The following is a 20420-nucleotide window of genomic DNA, read 5'->3' as shown; positions in this document are numbered from 1 at the left end:
GTTCTCAAAGACGGAGAATAATACTTCACACACCGACTTAACTCACGACTTCTTGAACTCAAACAAAGTAGTGTTAATCATAACTAAAAAATAATTATCTTGAAAATTTGTATAAATAATAATAATAATAATAATTGTATAGAAGAAGGATCTTAATATTTGAGATGATATAGATACTATATTAAAATTTATAATAACAAATATACTATTTCCAAACTTTGTATTATGGTGATGACACTCTTGCTATTTGAATTCAACCAAAGGACTCATTTAGGTAGAGCCTATGGGTCCAACAAGTTATGACAACTATACCAATAAGTTTTTATCTTATGAATATAAATGATGACAACTATACCAATAAATTTCATCATATATGAAAAACAAACTTGATTTATTATTTTTCCTATTTGAACTCAGGTCATATTTAATAAAAATATTTTCTAGTAAACGTGACGCGTAAACATCGGTACGAAAGAAAAAAAATTTATTATCATTGTTTATAATTTAAAAAAATTATAAATCTAAGTCTGACTAATTATACAGTCTTAAATATGTATTTTAGAGGAATTAGCTCATGCTAACAAAAAAAAAAGTCTCAGTAATTAAGAAAGAATTCAGTAATCATGTTATGGTATACCAAGCAGGATTTGGTGGCACCCAAATAATACAAGAAAAGTATTATCTGACCACAAAAAACAACAAAATAATGGAGTTTGTGGAGATGTTTGGATTCAGTAATTCCTCAAGAAGAGACAAACCATAGTTTGGAGCTAAACATGAGATGTTGCTTTCTTCTTCCTCATCCTCAAAAGGAAGCCGAGGGCACATCCAATACTGAGCAACTATTATTGAACTCTCTCTCTCTCTCTCTCTCTCTCTCTCTCTCTCTCTCTCTCTCTCTCTCTCTCTCTCTCTCTAATATATGTGGATCTAAGGAAGAGAAAGCAAGTACATATGCAGTCAAAGATAGTAAGTACTTCAATGAGTGGAAGCTGCAGCATTAGATTGCTAAGCCAGAAAGTACTGGCAATTAGAACCAGGGGGGGTCGACTGAGGAAAGCAACCTCACAGGAGATCACAGACAAGAGAGGTTTGGATGAGCCTCAAACCAGATCGGTGGAAGACTTTGCACGAAATGGCACTACCTGATTACCCAATGCATGTGAAATCTGGTGGTCTTCATGTCCCTTTCTTGTGGTTGATCTGCCACTGGTCCTGCCTTTCGATATTGGATACAGATACACCCTGTGAATGCGAGTGTACATCTTAATCCTCCTTCTTCTTCTTCTTCTTCATCTTCTTCTTCTTCTTTTTCTTCTTCGGGTAGTCGTAGATCTAAAGAACTAGTACTCATGATATTTATATAGGGTTAGCATGGATCTTCTAAGACTAGTCTTTTGGAGGTTGAAGGTCCATCTCTTCTATGACAGTAATGTCTGGTAAGCTATCTTCTTATGTTCTACGTTTGTAGCTCAATCAATATTAAGAAAAAATCTTCACGGAATCAATTCCATAAATTTAAATTATTAATGTAATTATTTTAGGTCTTTGAATACAAGCTTTTTCATCCCTTTATGTGTTTTGTCTTTTCTTATTACTCTTCTTGTTTCAATATATGGTATTAAAGCAATAGTTACTCCTCTTGTTTCTTATTGCTAGACAAGGCTATATTGTCATGTAACATTGCTAATCACACCATGGCAAGTGGTGGCTTTACCTCAAATTAGTTGTTGGATTTTGTAGCTTCTCATCATGTCACATAAAATTAAAATTTTTTTAAATATTCACCGATCATATGAGGGACCAAATGATATTATTATTGGCGATGATTTAGGTTTACATATTACACGTACTAGCACCGCTACTCTCCCCAATTCTTTAAATTTATTTTTATTTTCAAATGTTTTATATGTTCCATTCGTATAATAAAATTAGTTTCTGTATCTATATTTTGTAAGACAAATAATACATCTATTGAATTCTTTCTATTTATTTTTATGAAGGATTTCTCACTTAGGGGAGAAACACAAATGAGTAGCCGATGAAAAAGAAAGGTTGCATTGGAGTCAGAACCTCATGTTGATGTTGATGGGAAGAGGGGATAGAGATATCAAACAGAGGAAGAGTAGGACAAGTTTCAATCTTCTATATTTCTCTCAAGAAAAACTCTTTACAAATTTCAGAAACTCTATTACCCTCATGACCCAACATATGGGGTTTATATAGTCCCCAAAGATACATTGATGAATCATTCTCTTTCAAGAAACCCTTTCAAGAACCAATAACCAATTTGACTTATCCTTCTATAGACTTCTAATCTATTTTTTCTTCTTGATGTAATGTTTCTCCCACTTGATGCAATGAACCTTTTTATGACACTTGAACAAGTTTAATTCCAACATTCTCCCCTCTTAAACTTGTTCCATCCAGCATACCAAGTTTCCTTCGAAGTTGTTGAAATATTTCAAATTTAAGAGGTTTTGTGAGTATACCAACCACTTATTCACTTGTCTTGACATGATGTATCTCCACTTCTTTTTTTTTGATATGATCTCTTATGAAATGAAATCTTGTATCGATATGCTTCAATCTTTCATGATAGACTGGATTCTTGGCTAAGGCAATAGCTGATTTGTTATCAACATAAATCTTGGTTTACTTCTCCTGTGGCATATGAAGTTCTTGGAGTAATCTTCTTAGCCATATTGCATGACAAACACTAGAAGAAGCTGCTATATATTCTGCTTCACAACTTGATAGAGCAACGATTCGTTGCTTTTTTGAAGACCAAGTGAATGTAGCTTCACCAAAATAAAATATAAATCCAGTTGTACTCTTCCGATCATCGTAGCTTCCGGCCCAATCACTGTCACTATATCCAATGAGCTCCAACTTTTTAGATGATGAATAGAACATTCCATACTCAATTGTTCCTTTGATATATCGCAAAATTCTTTTAGCGACATTTAAATGAGATGTCTTTGGAACTTCCATAAATCTACTTATTAAACCAACTCCAAATAATATATCAGGTCGAGTGCATGTCAAATACCTTAAACATCCAACTAGACTTTTATAATAAGTTGGATTAATGTATTTACCTTCACCTTGCTTGGTCAACTTGGTGCCATATTCAACAAGTGTATATGTAGGATGACAATCTTCCATCGAAAACTTCTTTAAAACCTCCTTTGCATAATTTTCTTGTGAGATAAAAATTCCTTCATTATCTTGTATAACTTCGATACCAAGGAAATAAGTCATTAAGCCCAAGTCGGTCATCTCAAACTCCTTTTTCATAGAGTGTTTAAAATCTATAATCATTGAGCTACTATTGCCTGTAAATATTAAATCATCTACGTACAGGCATACAAACAAGATATCTCCATTAGAGTTAGATTTTGTATAGAAAGCATGTTCATGTGAACATTTAGAAAAACTATTTTGAATAAAATAAGTATCTATTCGAGAATTCCATGCTCGTGGGGCTTGTTTAAGCCCATGAAGAGCTCTCTTTAACTTGTATACTTTGTCTTCTTGTTTTTGAATAATAAAACCAGGGGGTTGTTGAATATATACCTCTTCTTCAAGAACTCCATTAAGAAATGCTGATTTGACATCCATTTGTAAAATCTTCCATTTCATTTGAGCTGCTAGAGAGATAAGTAATCTTACTGTCTCCAATCGAGCAACTGGCGCAAATACTTCTTCATAGTCAATCCCATATTGTTGTTTATATCCCTTTACAACCAATCTGGCCTTGTATTTTTCCACCTCTCCTTTTGCATTTCTTTTTGTTTTGAAGATCCACTTAACACCGATAGCTTGGTGGTCTTCTGGAAGTGTAGTAAGCTCCCATGTATTATTTTTGTTAATTGCATGAATCTCTTCATTCATAGCTTGTCGTCATTTTTCATCACTATAAGCTTCTTTGAAGGTTAATGGATCATATCCTGCAAAAAGACAAAATAAAGAAAGTTCATCATTGTTAGTATCAATCCTTCGAGTCACATCATATAGGTCCTGAATTGGTCTTGTCATTCTTATAATTGGACTTCTTGAATCACGTGACCTAGCTGATCTAGGTGATGATTCTGGCAAAGCAACTTCGGTGCTTGCTTGTATTATATCATCTTTTTCTGAAACTACAGCTTTCTTATGCTGCTTATCACTTTTCCAGTTCCAAATCTGTTGTTCATCAAACTCAACATCTCTTGACATCACAACTTTATTTGTGATAGGATTGTAGAGTTTGTAACCACTGGAATTTTCTGGATAACCTAGCAAAATACATTTCTGACTTTTATCCTCTAATTTTGTTCTCTTTTCTTCTGGTATCTTGGCAAATGCAACACTTCCAAAAATCCTCAAATGATCAATTCTTGGTTTTTGTAAGCTCCATGCTTCTTCTGGTGTAACATTACCAATTCGCTTTGTCGGAAACCTGTTAAGCAAATAAACTGCACAAGCAACAACATCACCCCAAAATTCTTTAGGAATTTTTCTTTCTTTTAACATGCATCGGACCATATTAAGGATAGTCCTATTTTTTCTTTCCGAGACACCATTTTGTTGAGGTGTGTATGGCATGGTGAATTGATGTAGAATTCCATTATTTCTACAAAAACTTTCAAATTCATTTGATATATATTCACCACCTCTATCTGTTCTTAAACATTTAATCTTACAACAATTTTTGTCTTTCAACCAAATCCTTAAATTCTTTGAATTTGCTTAAAACTTCTTTCTTTTCTTTTAACATGTAAACCCAAGTTTTGCCACTATGATCATCAGTAAATGTAAGAAAATACCTGCTTCCTCCAAATGTTACTGGATTGATAGGGCCACAAACATCCGAGTGCACCAGATCGAGTCGATGCCATGCTCTTTTTGTTCTTCTCACTTTGAAAGGCTTTCTTTCTTGTTTACCCATGACACATACTTCACATAGTTTTGCTGGGCGATCAATTTTTGGCATTCCTGTCACCATATTATACTTTTCTAGAAGTTTCAAAGTCTCAAAATTTAAATGAGCATATCTAAGATGCCAAAGTGTAGAAATATCCTCAATATCAGCTTTAAAACAATTTGATTGATCAAAAATACTCAAATGTAGAGGAAACATTCTATTCCTTGCCATTTTCACATGTGATATCAATGTTTTATTCTTGTCACGAATTGAGAGAGCCATATCTTTCATCTCAATATCATAACCTTTTTCAAGTAATTGTCCCAAGCTTAGAATATTATTTTTCATATCAGGAACATAATAAACATCTGAAATGCATAATTCCTTGCCATTATTAAGTTCAAGGAGAATTTTACCTTTGCCTCTTACTGGTCTTTGAGACAAATCACCAAATGTAATATTCCCGGAATAACTTGTATCCATTTCTGAAAATAGCTCTTTGATGCCACACATGTGATTTGAGGCTCCTGTATCTAGATACCATGTCATAGACTGGTCATTTTTCAAATTTTCATAACTCATTAGCAAAACTTGATTTTCCTTCTTTTCTTCCTCAACAAAATTTGCCTTATCACCTTGATTGTTAGGATTATAATAACATTTATAAGAGTAATGTCCATACCTTTTGCAAACATAGCATTGTATTTCAGACCTTTTAGAGTTTCTGCCACGTCCACGGCCTCGGCCACGTCCTCGACCATAACCTCAGCCTCTTTGGCTATAATTTTCTCCAACATCTTCACTGTTTGGAGATTCTTGATTGGTCTGATTTCTGCCTCCTCTTCCTTTTTGTCCTCGTCCTCTTCCTCTTTGAGAATTTGATTCTCATTTATTTTCAAGAGTAAGCTTCGTTTGTAATGCTTGCTCCATAGTTTTGTCTTCTCCTCTTTTTGCAATCCTTTGTTCATGAACTTGAAGGGAACCCATAAGTTCTTCTAAAGACATTTTTTTCAAATCTTTAGATTCTTCGATCGCAACAGCAATAAAATCAAATTTCGGATCTAGAGATCTCAATATTTTTTCTATTACTCTCTGATCATTTACTTGTTCACCATTTCGTCTCATTTGATGAATAATAGAAATGATTTTTGAGAAGTAATCAGAAATGGTTTCAGAAGTACCTTGTTGTAATTTCTCAAACTCGGCTCGTAAAACTTGTAGACGAAGTTTCTTTACCTTATCAACACCACCGAATGCTTTTTGAAGCATTTCCCAAGCCTCCTTTGAAGTATTTACTGGAGCGATGATCTCGAACATTGTATCATCAAGGCCTTGGTAGATTATGAACAAAGCCTTTTTCTCCTTCTTCCTTCTTTCTTTAAGTTGTTTTCTTTCTTCTGCATTCATTGCTCCTTCTTCTGCTGGACTTGGTTCAACAAATCCATCTTCTACAAACTCCCATACATCTTGGGAGCCTAGAAGAACCTTCATTTGGATGCACCATGTGTCATAATTTTCTTTTGTCAATCTGGGGATCTGGAGTTGAATGACACTTGAGGAAGAGGCCATAACTTGGCTCTGATACCAAATGTTGATGTTGATAGGAAGAGGGGATAGAGATATCAAACAGAGGAAGAGTAGGACAAGTTTCAATCTTCTATATTTCTCTCAAGAAAAACTCTTTACAAATTTCAGAAACTCTATTACCCTCATGACCCAACATATGGGGTTTATATAGTCCCCAAAGATACATTATATTAATTGTATTCAAGATGAATCATTCTCTTTCAAGAAACCCTTTCAAGAACCAATAACCAATTTGACTTATCCTTCTATAGACTTCTAATCCATTTTTTTGATGTAATGATTCTCCCACTTGATGCAATAAACCTTTTTATGACACTTGAACAAGTTTAATTTCAACACCTCAATCATTGGCATGATGGACTTGGTCATTCGTCCATACAGGTACTCTATCATATTCTATCCCAAATTTTAATCTTGTTATTCATATGAGTAAATCCAAGTTTTCATTTTGTAATTCTTGTAATTTAAATAAAAATCATAAATTACTGTTTGGTGTCTCAACTTTAGAAAATCATGATCTTTGGATCTCATCTACATCGATGATGTTTGGGGTCCATCTCCAATTTATGGAATGGATCATCTTTCCTTTTATGTTATTTATGTTGATCATTTCACAATATATTCATCGTTATTCCTAATGGCTCATAAATTTGATGTTTTCTCTCTTTTTTTTTAATTTAAAACTATGATCAAAAAGTTCTTTAAAGTATCTATTAATACAATATATTCAAATGGTTGAAAAGAATACTAAAGTCTAAAATCTATATTTGAAAATCATGAAATTCAATACTTTAAAGAACTTTCCTCCCTGTACCCCCTAGCATATAACATTTGTTGAACATCATCAGCGACATATCGTTATCCTTTGGACCTATGTATTTAAATTTTTTGTTAATCTTGTTAATCGACTACCAATACCTATTCTTAAGAATAATTATGAATATTTAGATGTCTTTGGTATCCATGGCTTCGACCTTATAACAAACATAAATTAGAATAACATTTTTTCTAGGTTATTTAAATATCAATAATTCTTATATTTGTTTTGGTCTAATTGAACTTGAGATTTACTTTTCACATGGTTGAAGATCAAATTCCATCCACATCCACATTCACAAATGATGATAAAATAAATCCATAAATCATCTCAAATTAGTCAAATATGTCACCATAATAGTAATCTCTAAATTATGAAATTCCTATTACTTAATATTCTTTACCAACTCAATCCGTTTATATTTGTGATTCTTCTAACATGTCTTTCCAAAACCCACCTTCTTTGGTAGGTAATCATGAATCCTTACCTTCCATTTTATGAGTCACACTGCCAAGTTTGATGCATGCATCAACTTCATTCGGTTCCTATTCGGATATATCCGTCGCTTGAGTCGATGCAAGTTAGTGACTTACCATTTGGTGGTTGATCTTCATCAAGCAAACACACCACTACAAGAGCATCTTTTGGCTTACCTTTGAGTGAGTGAGTCACCTTCAAGAGGTATGGTCTATCATTTTATCCAACTCTAGAAACACCTCATTTCTTCAACTTGAATCCTCCTCTGTCACTCAAGCTATTAAACAGATCCAAAGTGGAGAGAAGAGAAGCCATATGTGATGAATTTAATGCTCTCATAAAGAATATAATTTGGGAGTTTGTTCCTAATGCCTCCAATCAAAACTTCAACTTCCTAGAGTAGACTATTATGAATTTTTATAATCAAACAAAATTCGGATGAAAGTTTTGCGAAGCTCGATTTATCACCAAAGGATTTCATCAACTTCCTATTGTAGACTATTATGAAACTTTCAGCCCTATAATCAAATCACAAATAACTCAGCTTGTTCTTTCTCTTTCTCTTGCTCTCACTCATGGATGGCTGATACTGCTGGGCTTTGTTGATGCCTCTTGCCCAATCATGTGTGTGTACCTTGCGCTTGGTTTCATTAATTGAAGAACTTTATTCTCACCCTTGGCTTTATTAACTCTAAATTTGATACTTTATTTTTTATATTGATAAGTCTATCACAATTTATATTCTTGTCTATATAGATGGCTTATTAATCATAGGAAATTTCAAGCTGTTTATTTATTATGGCATTGTTGCTCTCTCTAGGAGATTCTCAATTAAAGATCTTGATAATCTTCACTGCTTGGGGAGTTGAAGTTATATCTATTGCTAAAAGCATCTTTCTCTTACAACATAATTATATTCAAGATCTACTTAAGCAATTAAAGATGTAGGACATCAAAGAGATAATCACACCTCTTAACACCACAACACAATTGGTCCTTAATAAACTATAGAGATAGCTCTCATTATATAGATACTATCGAATATCATATTCTCATTAGTGTCATGCAATACTTATCACTTACATAGTCAAACATTTCTTATACCGTTAATAAACTCATTGGACAATTCCCAAGCGTCTTCTTGGATATCTCAAACATTACTATCTCTCATAACCTTATTATACGATGTTTCCAATCACTCATTCTTTCTATTTATTCTGATACTACTTTGGTCAATAATTGTGATGACTTTATATTCATCTTGGCTTATGTCATTTTTATTAAAGCCAACTCAATAGCATGGTGCTCTAAAAAGCAATAGACAATTGCCTGATCATCCACGGAAGTTGAATATCACTTTATTTCCTCTACTATGGCTAAGTTATCTTAGCTCACTAATCTTCCATCTGAGTTGGGCATGTTGCTTGGTCAACCTTCTCGTCTTCTTTGTGATAATATTGGTGCAACTTATTTATGTACTAACCCGGTATTCCACTCTCGTATGAAGCATGTCATCCTCGATTATTATTTTATTCAAGATAAGATTACAAATGATTCTCTTCAAGTTACTCGTACCTCCACATATAATGACATCCTTACAAAAGCCCTGATGAAGATTAATGTTTATGATGGAAGCATCGGGAGGAAAAATCTTTTAACATCAAATCACTCCATTAAGAAAGAATCCTTTTATATCACTCAATAAATTTAAGGCAATCAGAAAATATTATCAGTTCCACAAATTTAGATGATTAATATAATTATTTTAAGGATTTATTTATTATTTTCTTTATCACTATGTTGACTAAGTGTATATAAGGAGTGGTAACCTACACATTGAATACAAGCATTTTCATCGCGTCAAACTTTGTGTTTTGTCTTTTCCTATCGCCCCTGTCAATGTCATGGTTTGGGCTCTCGAAATCCAAAAGAATATGGATGGAACTCATTGCACGACAAACTGTCTCTTTCGGATCACAGACTGTAGAGACATTTTACTATCTCAACCTGTTGAGAGACAATTTCCAGGTTGTGTACTGTTCAAGATCACATTTTGTTCCACTGCTGCCACTGTGTATGGACCAACCACAGCAGCATAAATAGCATCGAGTGGAGAGATCTCCCAAAGCCAAAGCACCCTCGAGCATGCATCTCTCTTGTGATGGTCAGTGTAGCCAAAAGAGGGGTGCAGCTCTTCCACCACCATCATCCCAAGCACCACACCACGCATTCATGCATGCCCTCTTTCTCCCGGCCCCTCCCCTCGAGGCTGTCCGTGGTGGCTCAACGCCAAGGTGACTCGGATGAGATTGGCGTCTTCGAGGCGACACGGTACTTCTCCGGTGTAGTCGACGGTGAAGGCCTCGGCCTTCAGGGAGCCATGGGAGAAGATAGAGTGAGTTGGGTTGCAGGTAGGAAGAGTTTGGATACAGTACTAAGAGCCATCCTCCCCCGGCAGTCCAAGAAGGGTGAGAACCAGCGCAAGGATGACAACAAGTCTCGTAAGTTAGCTACCTTTCTGTGCTCTTTCTTCAATCAAACTATCTACGAGAAGAAATCACAGTCGGAGAAAGATCGAAATCTGAAGGAGATGCAGGCAGGGAGGAGAAGAATCAGCATCAGCTATTCCCAGACCATCAGAAGCAACGAGGGTTACTCCAATGACAGGACCAACGGGCACCAGAAGCCTGTTCATTTCAGCTCACAGAGAGAAGCTTGGTACCACAACAGGGTGACAAGCGAGGTCTGGCCAGCTGAGAGACCCAAGTCCATGGATGGTTATCCTGAGAACAAGTGCGGGGTTAATGGAAATGGTGATGGGTTATCCAAGGAAGAAGCATTGGCGAGTGAAGAGTTCATGGAGAAAGAAGAGTTGGCCATGAGGATGGAAGAGGAGGATGGAGGAGGGAGTGACTCCAGCTCTGATCTATTTGAACTGAAGACTTATGAGATGTAGTCAAGAGACGTGCTTCCATTTCTGGTGTTGCATGCATTTTGAGAAACCAGTATCTTAACAATCTTTGTTTCCTCTCTGTTTCGGATTGCAAATAGAACACAAGAAGAAATTAGTTCCATATCTCAAGTTGGAGCATATGAAACTTTCTTATGCCAATTATGAAGCTATGAAGTAAAATTATCTGTTTCTTTGACAAATATTGTGGGTTCTGATGCACCTCTTTGTTCTCAAATAACTCAACTGATTGATTGTGAGTAACCTGAATTCAAGACATGAAAAGAATATAAAGGAGTAATTCATACTATGAAAGATAGTAACAACTGATGGGATTACATGCCACCAAGCCATGAAGTTTATGACATAATCACAAGAAGTAAGCTTGCTGAAAGGTTATTTTTCTAGGCCAGAATATGATTAGACACCAGCAGGAAAGGTATGTACTCAACTGTAAGGTTGTGCTAAGCAGGATTTAATTTCTTATTGTATTTATTTATTTATTTCTTTAGAAGAAAAATATATTTGTTGGGCACTAAGTAACAGTGACTGTGATAGTGACACTGACAATGGTGATGATAGTTAAGATAATGACATTTTTGAACTAATTAGGGGTTTGAAAAGTATAGACACAATCTTTTATTATTTTCCTAGGCCAATAATTTTTTTCAAAAAAATAGTTTTTAATATACATATATATATATATATATATATATATATTTCAATTATTATATCTCAAAAAAATTGAGTATGTTTCTAGGAGAAATATTTTTATTCCAAGAGCTTCCACAGTACACATTATAATAATGCACAGTTCAAAAAGTCAGCTGTAAAACACTGTTTTCATTTTTTTTTACAAATAATATAGTCTATTATATCACATATGATTCCCATTAGTAAAATAAAAATAAATGCTAACTCTCTTCATTCCCATTGCTATGGGACCACATATGTGTTGGAGTGGGTGAATGATGAAGCAGACTAAAGCATAGTTCCACACAATCTTTATCTTGTGTTGGATACATCAGACAGTCATTCTCATGCATAGTGACTCCCACCATTGGTGCCCAAAGCAAACCATATACAACCTCATAAATAGTCATCACTTTTGCCTGTTTTCCTATTGATGAATCTCTTAATTAGCAGCCTGTTAATTAAAACTTTCCCTGTAACTACAGTAACTTGTTTCAAGTTAATTAATAATATTTTATGACCAAGAAAGAGAGTTTGGACCATTTTTCTCCTCAAAAGAAAAGTAGACAAACTCTTAATCACTTTTTTCCTTTATTTTTTTTTATTTACATATCATGAATTGAAATGGGTGGATTCAACCCACAGTTTATTAATGAAAGATAGTTTCCAAAGGATGAAGAATAAGGACTATTTTGTTCAAAGAAAAAAGATAGATAAGAAGGATGGCTCATGGCTGCATTTACTAGCTCCATATAAAACAGGTAAGTTTATTATAGATTTATAGCAATTCATAGAAAGAGAGGATAGAAAGTTATAATGAACTAAACATGAGAGGATAGAAAGATTTATAGCAATTGATCTTAGGAAAATGAGCCTTCAAAATGCTTGTCCAGATGATGGCACCTGAACTAATGCTGAAATTTCAATAACATGTTGCACTCAATTGATTTATAGAAGTTTGCTTTGATTGATTTGGTGTTGCAAACTCTTGTCCATTAAACATAAAAGACATGTACATAGCTGCTGACAAATCCTTGTCAAGACTTGGGTTGAGCAGATAACTTTTTGAACTCATCAAAACCATAGAGATAGATGAAAGTGCATTTTTGTGTTTGACACAAGTCCTCATACTCCTTCCTGGGTCAAAGCTTATCTACATCAATTAACTTGTTAGAGACTTCATAACTTAACCTTCAATGGCAGTCCTCTTTTTTCTCTCTACACACTGAATACTTAGGTCTGGATCATGAAAATTCACATATATGCATTCAATTCATATGAGCCACATCTGTATCATTTCCTCCTAGGAAATACTACAGCATGGAGTTGTTTTTTTTTATAGGGAGAGGACAAGATCCATGCAAAGCTTAACAACAGAGCTCCATATGTTGATTGGGAACCCTAATCCTTCTGTTCCGTTTGTTCATTAAAATTGGTGTTTTCCATTGTAGAGCAACTTCTTTCCTGTACCATTAAGCCAAGAAGAGGACACAAACAACAATTAATGAAGCCACAAGGAAACAACGACTCTTTTTCTTTTCACAGGAAAGATAGGATTTACCACTTGTGGAACGGGAGTCAGCTTATCGTCGATAATTGAGCAACGAGGATCACACTTTGCCCACTTTAGTTCATGTTACAAGAAGCATGTAAGCTACAGGCATTAACAACATCTAAAGAAGTAGATTAGTGAGACGATGTACGAAGAAATAGGTTGTTTGTGTGATGATAACTTACATTCTTCGAAGCCATGCTAAAAGCTTCGCGGTGAGGAATGTCGGGTTTAGATGCTTTGATTCGCTGTATTTCTTCCCTGTCATGATGTGCAACTTGAGTTATGTACTTTGGCAGCTTAGGCATAATCAGGAGGAAAGTTTAGCTACCTTTCAGCTGCATTCCGAATCAAAATGTTGCATTATATGTGCTGATCAAATTTTGGGGAAATCAAAAGGATAATATATATTTTTATTTAAGCAAGTTTTTTCGACTCACATATCTCCTATTTCCACTTCTTGATCTCATTTTTATTTATTTTTTTTCTATTTCATTACATCATGATTGATATGAAAGGTGGGATAGCAATAAATAACATGAAGAAATCAAACGAAGAAAGCAATGTGGCATAGAAAAGTATGGATTAATGACATATTCATTCTTCTAAAGGATTCGATGGAAGTGTCGTAAAGGAAATGATGCTAATAAAGCTTATCAAGAACGAGTAGGAAAATCTTAAATTGAGGAATGCTAGAATGACATGAAAATAGGCATCCAACATGAGAATGCAATTTTTCCTCAAATTGTGGCACACAAATTGGCACGAAATTTGAATGAACTAAACTTGATTGATTCTACTATTACATACGATGAGTATATACAGATATCAATGACACTTTTAAAATATTATGATAATTATCTTATTTATCTCTTACTTTCTATCTTAAATTTAATTATCTTTTCAATAATTCTGTGACTTTTTTTGTTTTCCTTTATTCATCTCTACATTTCTCTGATCTTGATAACTCTCTTCACTTTCGACAACTATGCTTTAGGAGTACTGTTGTCTAAGACATGATATCTCTACAGTTGTGGATACTTCTTGATCACGTACTAAGAAAAACAAATATCTCAAAGGCATTTTTGGATGCAGTGCAATTGGGGAGGAAGGATTGAGTTCTCCCTCTGAAGTCAATCAATGATGATTGGTTTAGTGCAAATACTTGTATTTATTGGCCGAGTTTTTCCCAAATCAAAATGCTGCAGATCATTAATAATGAAGAATTCTCCATGTGCAAAGTTGTGATATATGTGCAATTTACATGTTATAATCTATGAGAAAAATGATGAAAAATGCTAGAACAATATAAACAAGGGATATAAGAAGACAAGAGACGTTGAAGCGAGTTAAGTATTGAATGAACTTGTAAGACTTACATGGCTTTTAAGTCTAAGCATTTTGAGCTTAACAAAGTTAATCAACCAATTATCTCATCGGGTCAAGTCATGACAATTGATAATGGATTCGAGTGGTTAGGTTGCCTCTCACATGCACTATACCCTCATTAACATCAAGCGGGGAAATTTCGACAGACACAAATGTGAAAATTTTTTTATCAACCTTCGATCATGAAATCAATTCGTTCATAAACTTAGATATTGAAAAAAGAAAAGGGTCGACATTTTCGGAGTGGAAAATTCACTATAAATTTATCAAGCATTGTAATTTACAAGTCTTCAACAATTGTGCTTCTGCTAAAATTATCCTCAACAGTGGTGCTCTAAAAAGTAATACTGCCAACAACTTCTTGATTTATACTAACATTATCTGATTTTATAGATTCTTTCACATAAAAGTTATATAAACTTTTATACTTCTAATAAATATTGCCAATACTATCGATGCTTTATTATTTTTCTTTGAAATTTTTATATTGTGAAAGTCTTTGTCAAGTTTAACAATATGGCGGCTCTGACATTGTTCTTCAATCTTCTGTGTTTTCAGACATGCTTTTTCACTAAGATTTTGCACGCACTTCATCTTGCTCATACATGATCTAAATATGATCAATCCCAATAAAATCTCATCATCATCTGACATATGATATTTTTCTTTCTTTGATATTTTCATCCTATTCATACTCTTTGTTGTCTTCCAATTCTTCGTTATCTTGATATTCGTAACATTTCTTATCTAATTTATCATTAAACTCATTGATGGTATGACAAAATATTATTAATCATAAATAAAATTTAAGATTGTCTAAATGTCACTTCTCTGTTTGATCTAGTAACATATGAAAACATACATATATATATATATATATATATATATATATATATATATATATATATATATATATATATATATATATATATATATATATATATATATATATATATATATATACTATTACTCAATAGTTTAATTATATTACTTCATCATCCAATTCGTGTTAATAGTTGATTTTTTTTAATCTCATTGGAATATTACGAATTGCACATCATGTGCTGTATCTTTAAACCCTTCACAATTAATTTTTTTCAGGTCTTCTAATCCAAAGAAAGTTTTCGTCTTAGTTTTCCACATGTAGTCTTATTTTCCACATAACATTAATAAAAAAATAGATATCCAAAAACTTAAGAAAAATTTATGAACTATACCTTCGATTGACTTCTTAAAAATAAAACTGTGAAATAATATTCCAATTTTCTGATTGTTTTCTTCAATCATTATTATTGCTGTGAATTCTATCGATTACCTTCTTTATTGTTGTGTCTTCCTCTTGTTCTATGATTTTTATTTAGGTCTGTTAATCACAATAATTTGATTTGTTTTATTCCGATGAATAAGATCATAAATACTCTATTAAACACATTAAAACTTGCTCGATGATGATATACTCAAATATAATTCACAAAGAAGGGATCACACTGTATGCAATTTCCAACAGCAGACAAAGGACTTGCAATGGCAACAATGAATGCAGAAAAAATCTTACAAAAAACACTAAAATGTATACTATTAGAAACATAGTGGCATGTTAAATTAGTAAAGATTCATGGAATTGTTTAAGCTTAATACATTATTGTTCTGCTATATTGTGTTTATGCTTCCCAGGAAGCATAGAAAATACATTATTAGTATTAATGTTGGTGGAGAGGCATGTCTTTGTTTGAAGTTAGATTTAGAAGGTTGCTCCAATCTGCTGTTCCATATATTGTATAGCCACTAGAATGTATAAACATTATGCTGGTAATTCTTACTCAGATCAAATATGATGCCAAGCCAAACCTTTCTGATTCTTACCTCATGAAGCGATTATAAGCTGAAGGCATTCTGTGTTTCTTCTCAGGAGCTGACATCAAGAAATCATGAAAATTTCCTCAAAACAATCACACGAGAAATAAAATTTGGAGAGGAAGGAAGAACATGAAAGGAAGAAAATAAAACAAAAAACTTTACGTTTCACGACAAACGACGGTTTTTGAATTGTTGGTTCATTTGAATTTGATGACGACGACGATGATGATGATGATGGTGAAGGTTGGCTCCTCAGGCAGTCCATGCAACCACCCTAATTAACAACAAAGAGAAATAAATTCTTCCATCTTTCAGAGTTAAAAGCAAACAACAGGAAGAGCAAGTGTTATATTTATATATATGTATGTATGTATGTATGTATATATATTTAGTAGCTGAAAAATATGACTGCCACCGGAAGAAAGAAAAGGAATAGTAAAAAGTAACCTAAGTTTATATTTATTTTGCTTTCCCAAAAGAAATGTTGCAGCATGATTATTATTGAACTGTACTTAATTGAGAGTAAAGCTAACAACAAACTTCAAAGGGGAATGAGGAAAGCACAAGACCAAGACTTCAATGATTAGTAATACAGCCTAGTCTAAGTTAGATCTTAGTCATTCTACACTTCACACCATGCATGTTTGTCACTGAGCATTACAAACCTAAACAAACAAGGAGGAGAAAACCTGAAGGCCCAGCTGATGATTGGTGGGGCTATGGGACTGCTCCATGGGTCTGGGGCTAAGAAAGGAGACATGGTTGCAGTGACCACATCTCACTGTTACTGTGTCCATCATCGGCTTGCTTGGAACTCCAACCTGCAGCCAAGAGAAAAGATCTGTTTCCATTTAAGAGCAAGGAGTAAGTGGAAACACTTGTTTGAAACCTTCTGATGTCATTGAAAGCATTTGTTAGGTCTTATTTTCCATTCGGTGTCCATTTTAGATCTGTTCAAGTGGATGGAAATCGATCTTCGATTACACTAAGAGAAAGCTAAGGGAGTACACATCGAAGTCGAGTCGATCGGGAGTCGTGCGTATGCTATCATAATGCTGTGATGAGGAAACAAAGCAATTCAGCACGGCGTAACAGTGGAATATGATCGAACATGGAAGGGGGCTTGCTGGTATCTATCGGCTTTGTATGTGCTCACAGATCAAGATCAGCCGCATTTCATGGAACTCAAATCTGCAACAGCTGAGGAAATCATCTTTGGCTTCCTCATGCATGCACATGTTTTGATCTCCCCTGAATTGCTGTTTTCCGTTTGTAGAATTTATCCCTTCTTTTTCTCTCTCAGCGAAGAGGAGTACAAATCTTACATGCAAGTTTGATTTCCTAAGTTAACAGAACAAAAAGCCTAGAAAAGCATCATGAACAGCACTAACACTATCAACATGAACAGAAGAATAGCAAAGCAGTATCATCAACCGGATCTTCTCAAAGTGAACAGAAGGGTATGAGAAAAAAAGATGATGATGATGAACATTACTTTGAAAAATAGGTGAAGCAAAATAAATATATGATACGAAATAGCATTAAGATTAACACTACAACGGATTAGCTCATGTAGCTGAAGAAGATGCTTTTTCCTGTGCATCAAAACCATCATGTTTGCTCTATGTTTCCCCCCTTTTCCATTCATCGAAGGAATTACCGCAAGAACAGTGTTGCAGTAGGTGCAACGCACGTAACACAAGTGCTCCATGGGAGAGACCAAATCCATGAGTACGTACAGGGAGATCGAAGAGGAAGAAGGAGAAGAGAGGGAGAGAAGCGGCAGTCTGCTCTCCTGTGTCCAAGAGTTCTTCACAGGGATGTGGCGTGCACCATGGCTTAGGGTTCTGTTCTGGCAATAATGCCCGGGGGGAACCCCACTCATGGTACGTACGGCCAACCCCAACCCAGCTACAGAAAGGCATGCGGCGCCTATTTTTCTTGAGATCTTTGACGTATGGTGAATGCTTAGCATCTTTGTTAATGATTAAGACAGGAGAATTAACCTCACTTGTCTTTTTGAGCTCATCAAATTATTACTCCGGTCAAAGATGAGCATGCTCGATCGATCTCTAGCTTGCTCCGTAGCTGTTCTGACTTCATGACAGCAAGATATATATATAAAATGTCCATGGATTCATCTTTTCTATGAATGCATAGTGATCGAAGGAGATACATGCAAATCTTATATGTCCAGCTACTTTAATCACTTGTGGTAAACTTGATGTAAAGGAGACTAAAACATCTATGGATGATCCTCCATCATTCTCCCTACTATAGATAAGATGCATCCAAACCAGGAAGATCATTTCTCCTCCAGTTTTAGCCGCTGCAAATCCATCCCCTATGTCGAGTCCACAAGCCATATAATTTTGCAGAAACCATGTATCGATATATATATATATTTATTTATTTATCACGAGAAGAATGAGAGAGAGAGAGAGAGAGATTCACTTGCAGTAGGAGTAGAGATTTAAGTAAGAGGTGGGAAAAGGTGGACGGCATCAGTTGTCACTGTCTTGAGGAGCCATTGAGTGCGGGAAGTGATGTGACCACTCCTGGGTTTCCCGCAGGAGTAAAGGAAGGGACACACCCCTACGCTTGCCCACTTCGTATAACCTCTGCTTTTGTCTCCACCATAGCCTTTTGTTCTCTCTCTCTCTCTCTCTCTGTGTAGGCTCTGCGGACAGAGGAGGAGGAAGAGCTCGAGCTGCTGGCCACCTTCCATGGTTTTAGCTTTTACCCACCATCGAGAGGAGGTGCACGCCAGGCTTCACTCTCTACAATTTAGGGAAATGGTGGGTGGGTGACATAGCCTTTTCAGATCCCGATTCCACACACTTGACCCTAACTGGGGGTAGGTGTACCGCTCGTGGTAGATTTGATGCTCTCTTTTTTGGCACCTCGAGACTGGTCTCTTTTGTTTGGTTGGGTGTCAATGCGCACTCTCACGAGTTTATGTATCGTACTCTCGTTTCTGTGTCAGATTCAATCAAACACTTTTATCATTTTAAGTAAAGATAATGTTTACCCATCGAGCACAGCCGCGAGGAATCGACACCTTTGGTTTATGGCCTTTGTTCTTCCCATTCTTACCGACGTGGGATTATATCATATAATCATCTATATATTTATTTCAAAGGTCTTTGTTTTTTTTATTATTATCTATTATAATTTATTTAATTTTAGTTTCACAATCGACGGTTTTGATTCTATCAAATTTAAAAACGATCGGCTTCAAATTATTCTGATTTTGATTTTGGTATCGTTACTTCCAAAACTATCGAATCGTTAATAAAAAATTTTAAATTATTCTATCAAGATTCATATCCAAATCATTAAACTTTTAATATGAAATGCTTTATTTTTTTTTAGCTGATTCAAAATTTCAAGAGTCGAAATCGAGATTCTGATTCGATTCGGAATTACCCGTGAAAACCGGTGGAATTTAGAGGTGTCTCGAACACATTTGTAAGATGGACCAGCAAGTTGTCTAAGTAGACAAGGGAGAGGCAGTCCCACTGTACTTAGTACAACATGCTTATCGAGATTGCTAATAGCTATGGGACCATGGCACCAACTTTTCCGGCATACCATGCGGCAAGAATTGATATCACAACTCACATGGATGCATCAAATCGATGGGTCTTTAATGAGTCGAATTAACATCCAAATAGTTCTCATTCATTATCATCCACACTTGCAAATGCATTGACATCATTTCGATTAACCTTTCTTGTTATCTTATTACCTTAATCGATTGGTTTCGAAAGCATGAATATAACCCAAAAAGAAAAATGATTGATTTGATTAATTTCATGCTCGTTTTTGTTTCGATTCGAAAGCATCTTAACCTTACGCATAAAACAATAAACTCGATGAGGTTCATTAGATTCTTGCCAATTAAAATGTGCTTCACACACACACACACACACAGTACATTAGTCTCTCTCATTTCACTTCTCCATTAGTAATGATGTTCTTTGACTTAAGGATGAGATAATTCTTTTCGAGATCGGCTAATTTCAAATCAAACGTTATAGAACACATTGAATTTGAGAAACTTTTCATGTGTAGCTTATCGCATGAATATTGCAAGGGAAGCTGTAATAAGACTTTTGTTTTCATAGATCCTCATGAATTCATGTGGTGGCTATTTCCTTGTTCAAATTTCGACAATAATATAGGG

The 20420-nt window shown here is 34.8% G+C and overlaps 1 protein-coding gene across 1 annotated transcript; it reads right to left on the bottom strand.

The window, feature by feature from the left end:
* Window positions 1-12666: 12666 nt before the first annotated feature.
* Window positions 12667-18151, bottom strand: LOC135635157 (protein DROOPING LEAF-like). The gene is made up of 7 exons (XM_065146042.1): window positions 17892-18151; window positions 16921-17052; window positions 16394-16505; window positions 16238-16286; window positions 13171-13246; window positions 12995-13057; window positions 12667-12897 (listed from the first exon to the last, which is right to left on the bottom strand). The coding sequence occupies exons 1-7, from the start codon at window positions 18114-18116 to the stop codon at window positions 12835-12837; spliced, it is 720 nt and encodes a 239-aa protein (XP_065002114.1). The 5' UTR covers window positions 18117-18151; the 3' UTR covers window positions 12667-12834.
* Window positions 18152-20420: the final 2269 nt, after the last annotated feature.

Source organism: Musa acuminata, chromosome BXJ3-4, assembly GCF_036884655.1.
Source record: "Musa acuminata AAA Group cultivar baxijiao chromosome BXJ3-4, Cavendish_Baxijiao_AAA, whole genome shotgun sequence".
Taxonomy (NCBI): Eukaryota; Viridiplantae; Streptophyta; class Magnoliopsida; order Zingiberales; family Musaceae; genus Musa; species Musa acuminata.
The sequence above is the reverse complement of the archived record's forward strand: the minus strand, read 5'-3'. Positions and strand labels throughout refer to the sequence as shown.

What these genes read in the sequence shown, in the direction of transcription:
- LOC135635157 (XM_065146042.1), bottom strand. Translation starts at nt 18,116, where the DNA reads ATGAGTGGGGTTCCCCCCGGGCATTATTGCCAGAACAGAACCCTAAGC. An exon ending in GCTTATAATCGCTTCATGAG is followed by an intron (nt 13,247 to 16,237) that starts GTAAGAATCAGA and finishes ACATCATGACAG; the next exon opens with GGAAGAAATACAGCGAATCA. An exon ending in TTAGCATGGCTTCGAAGAAT is followed by an intron (nt 13,058 to 13,170) that starts GTAAGTTATCAT and finishes CATGAACTAAAG; the next exon opens with TGGGCAAAGTGTGATCCTCG.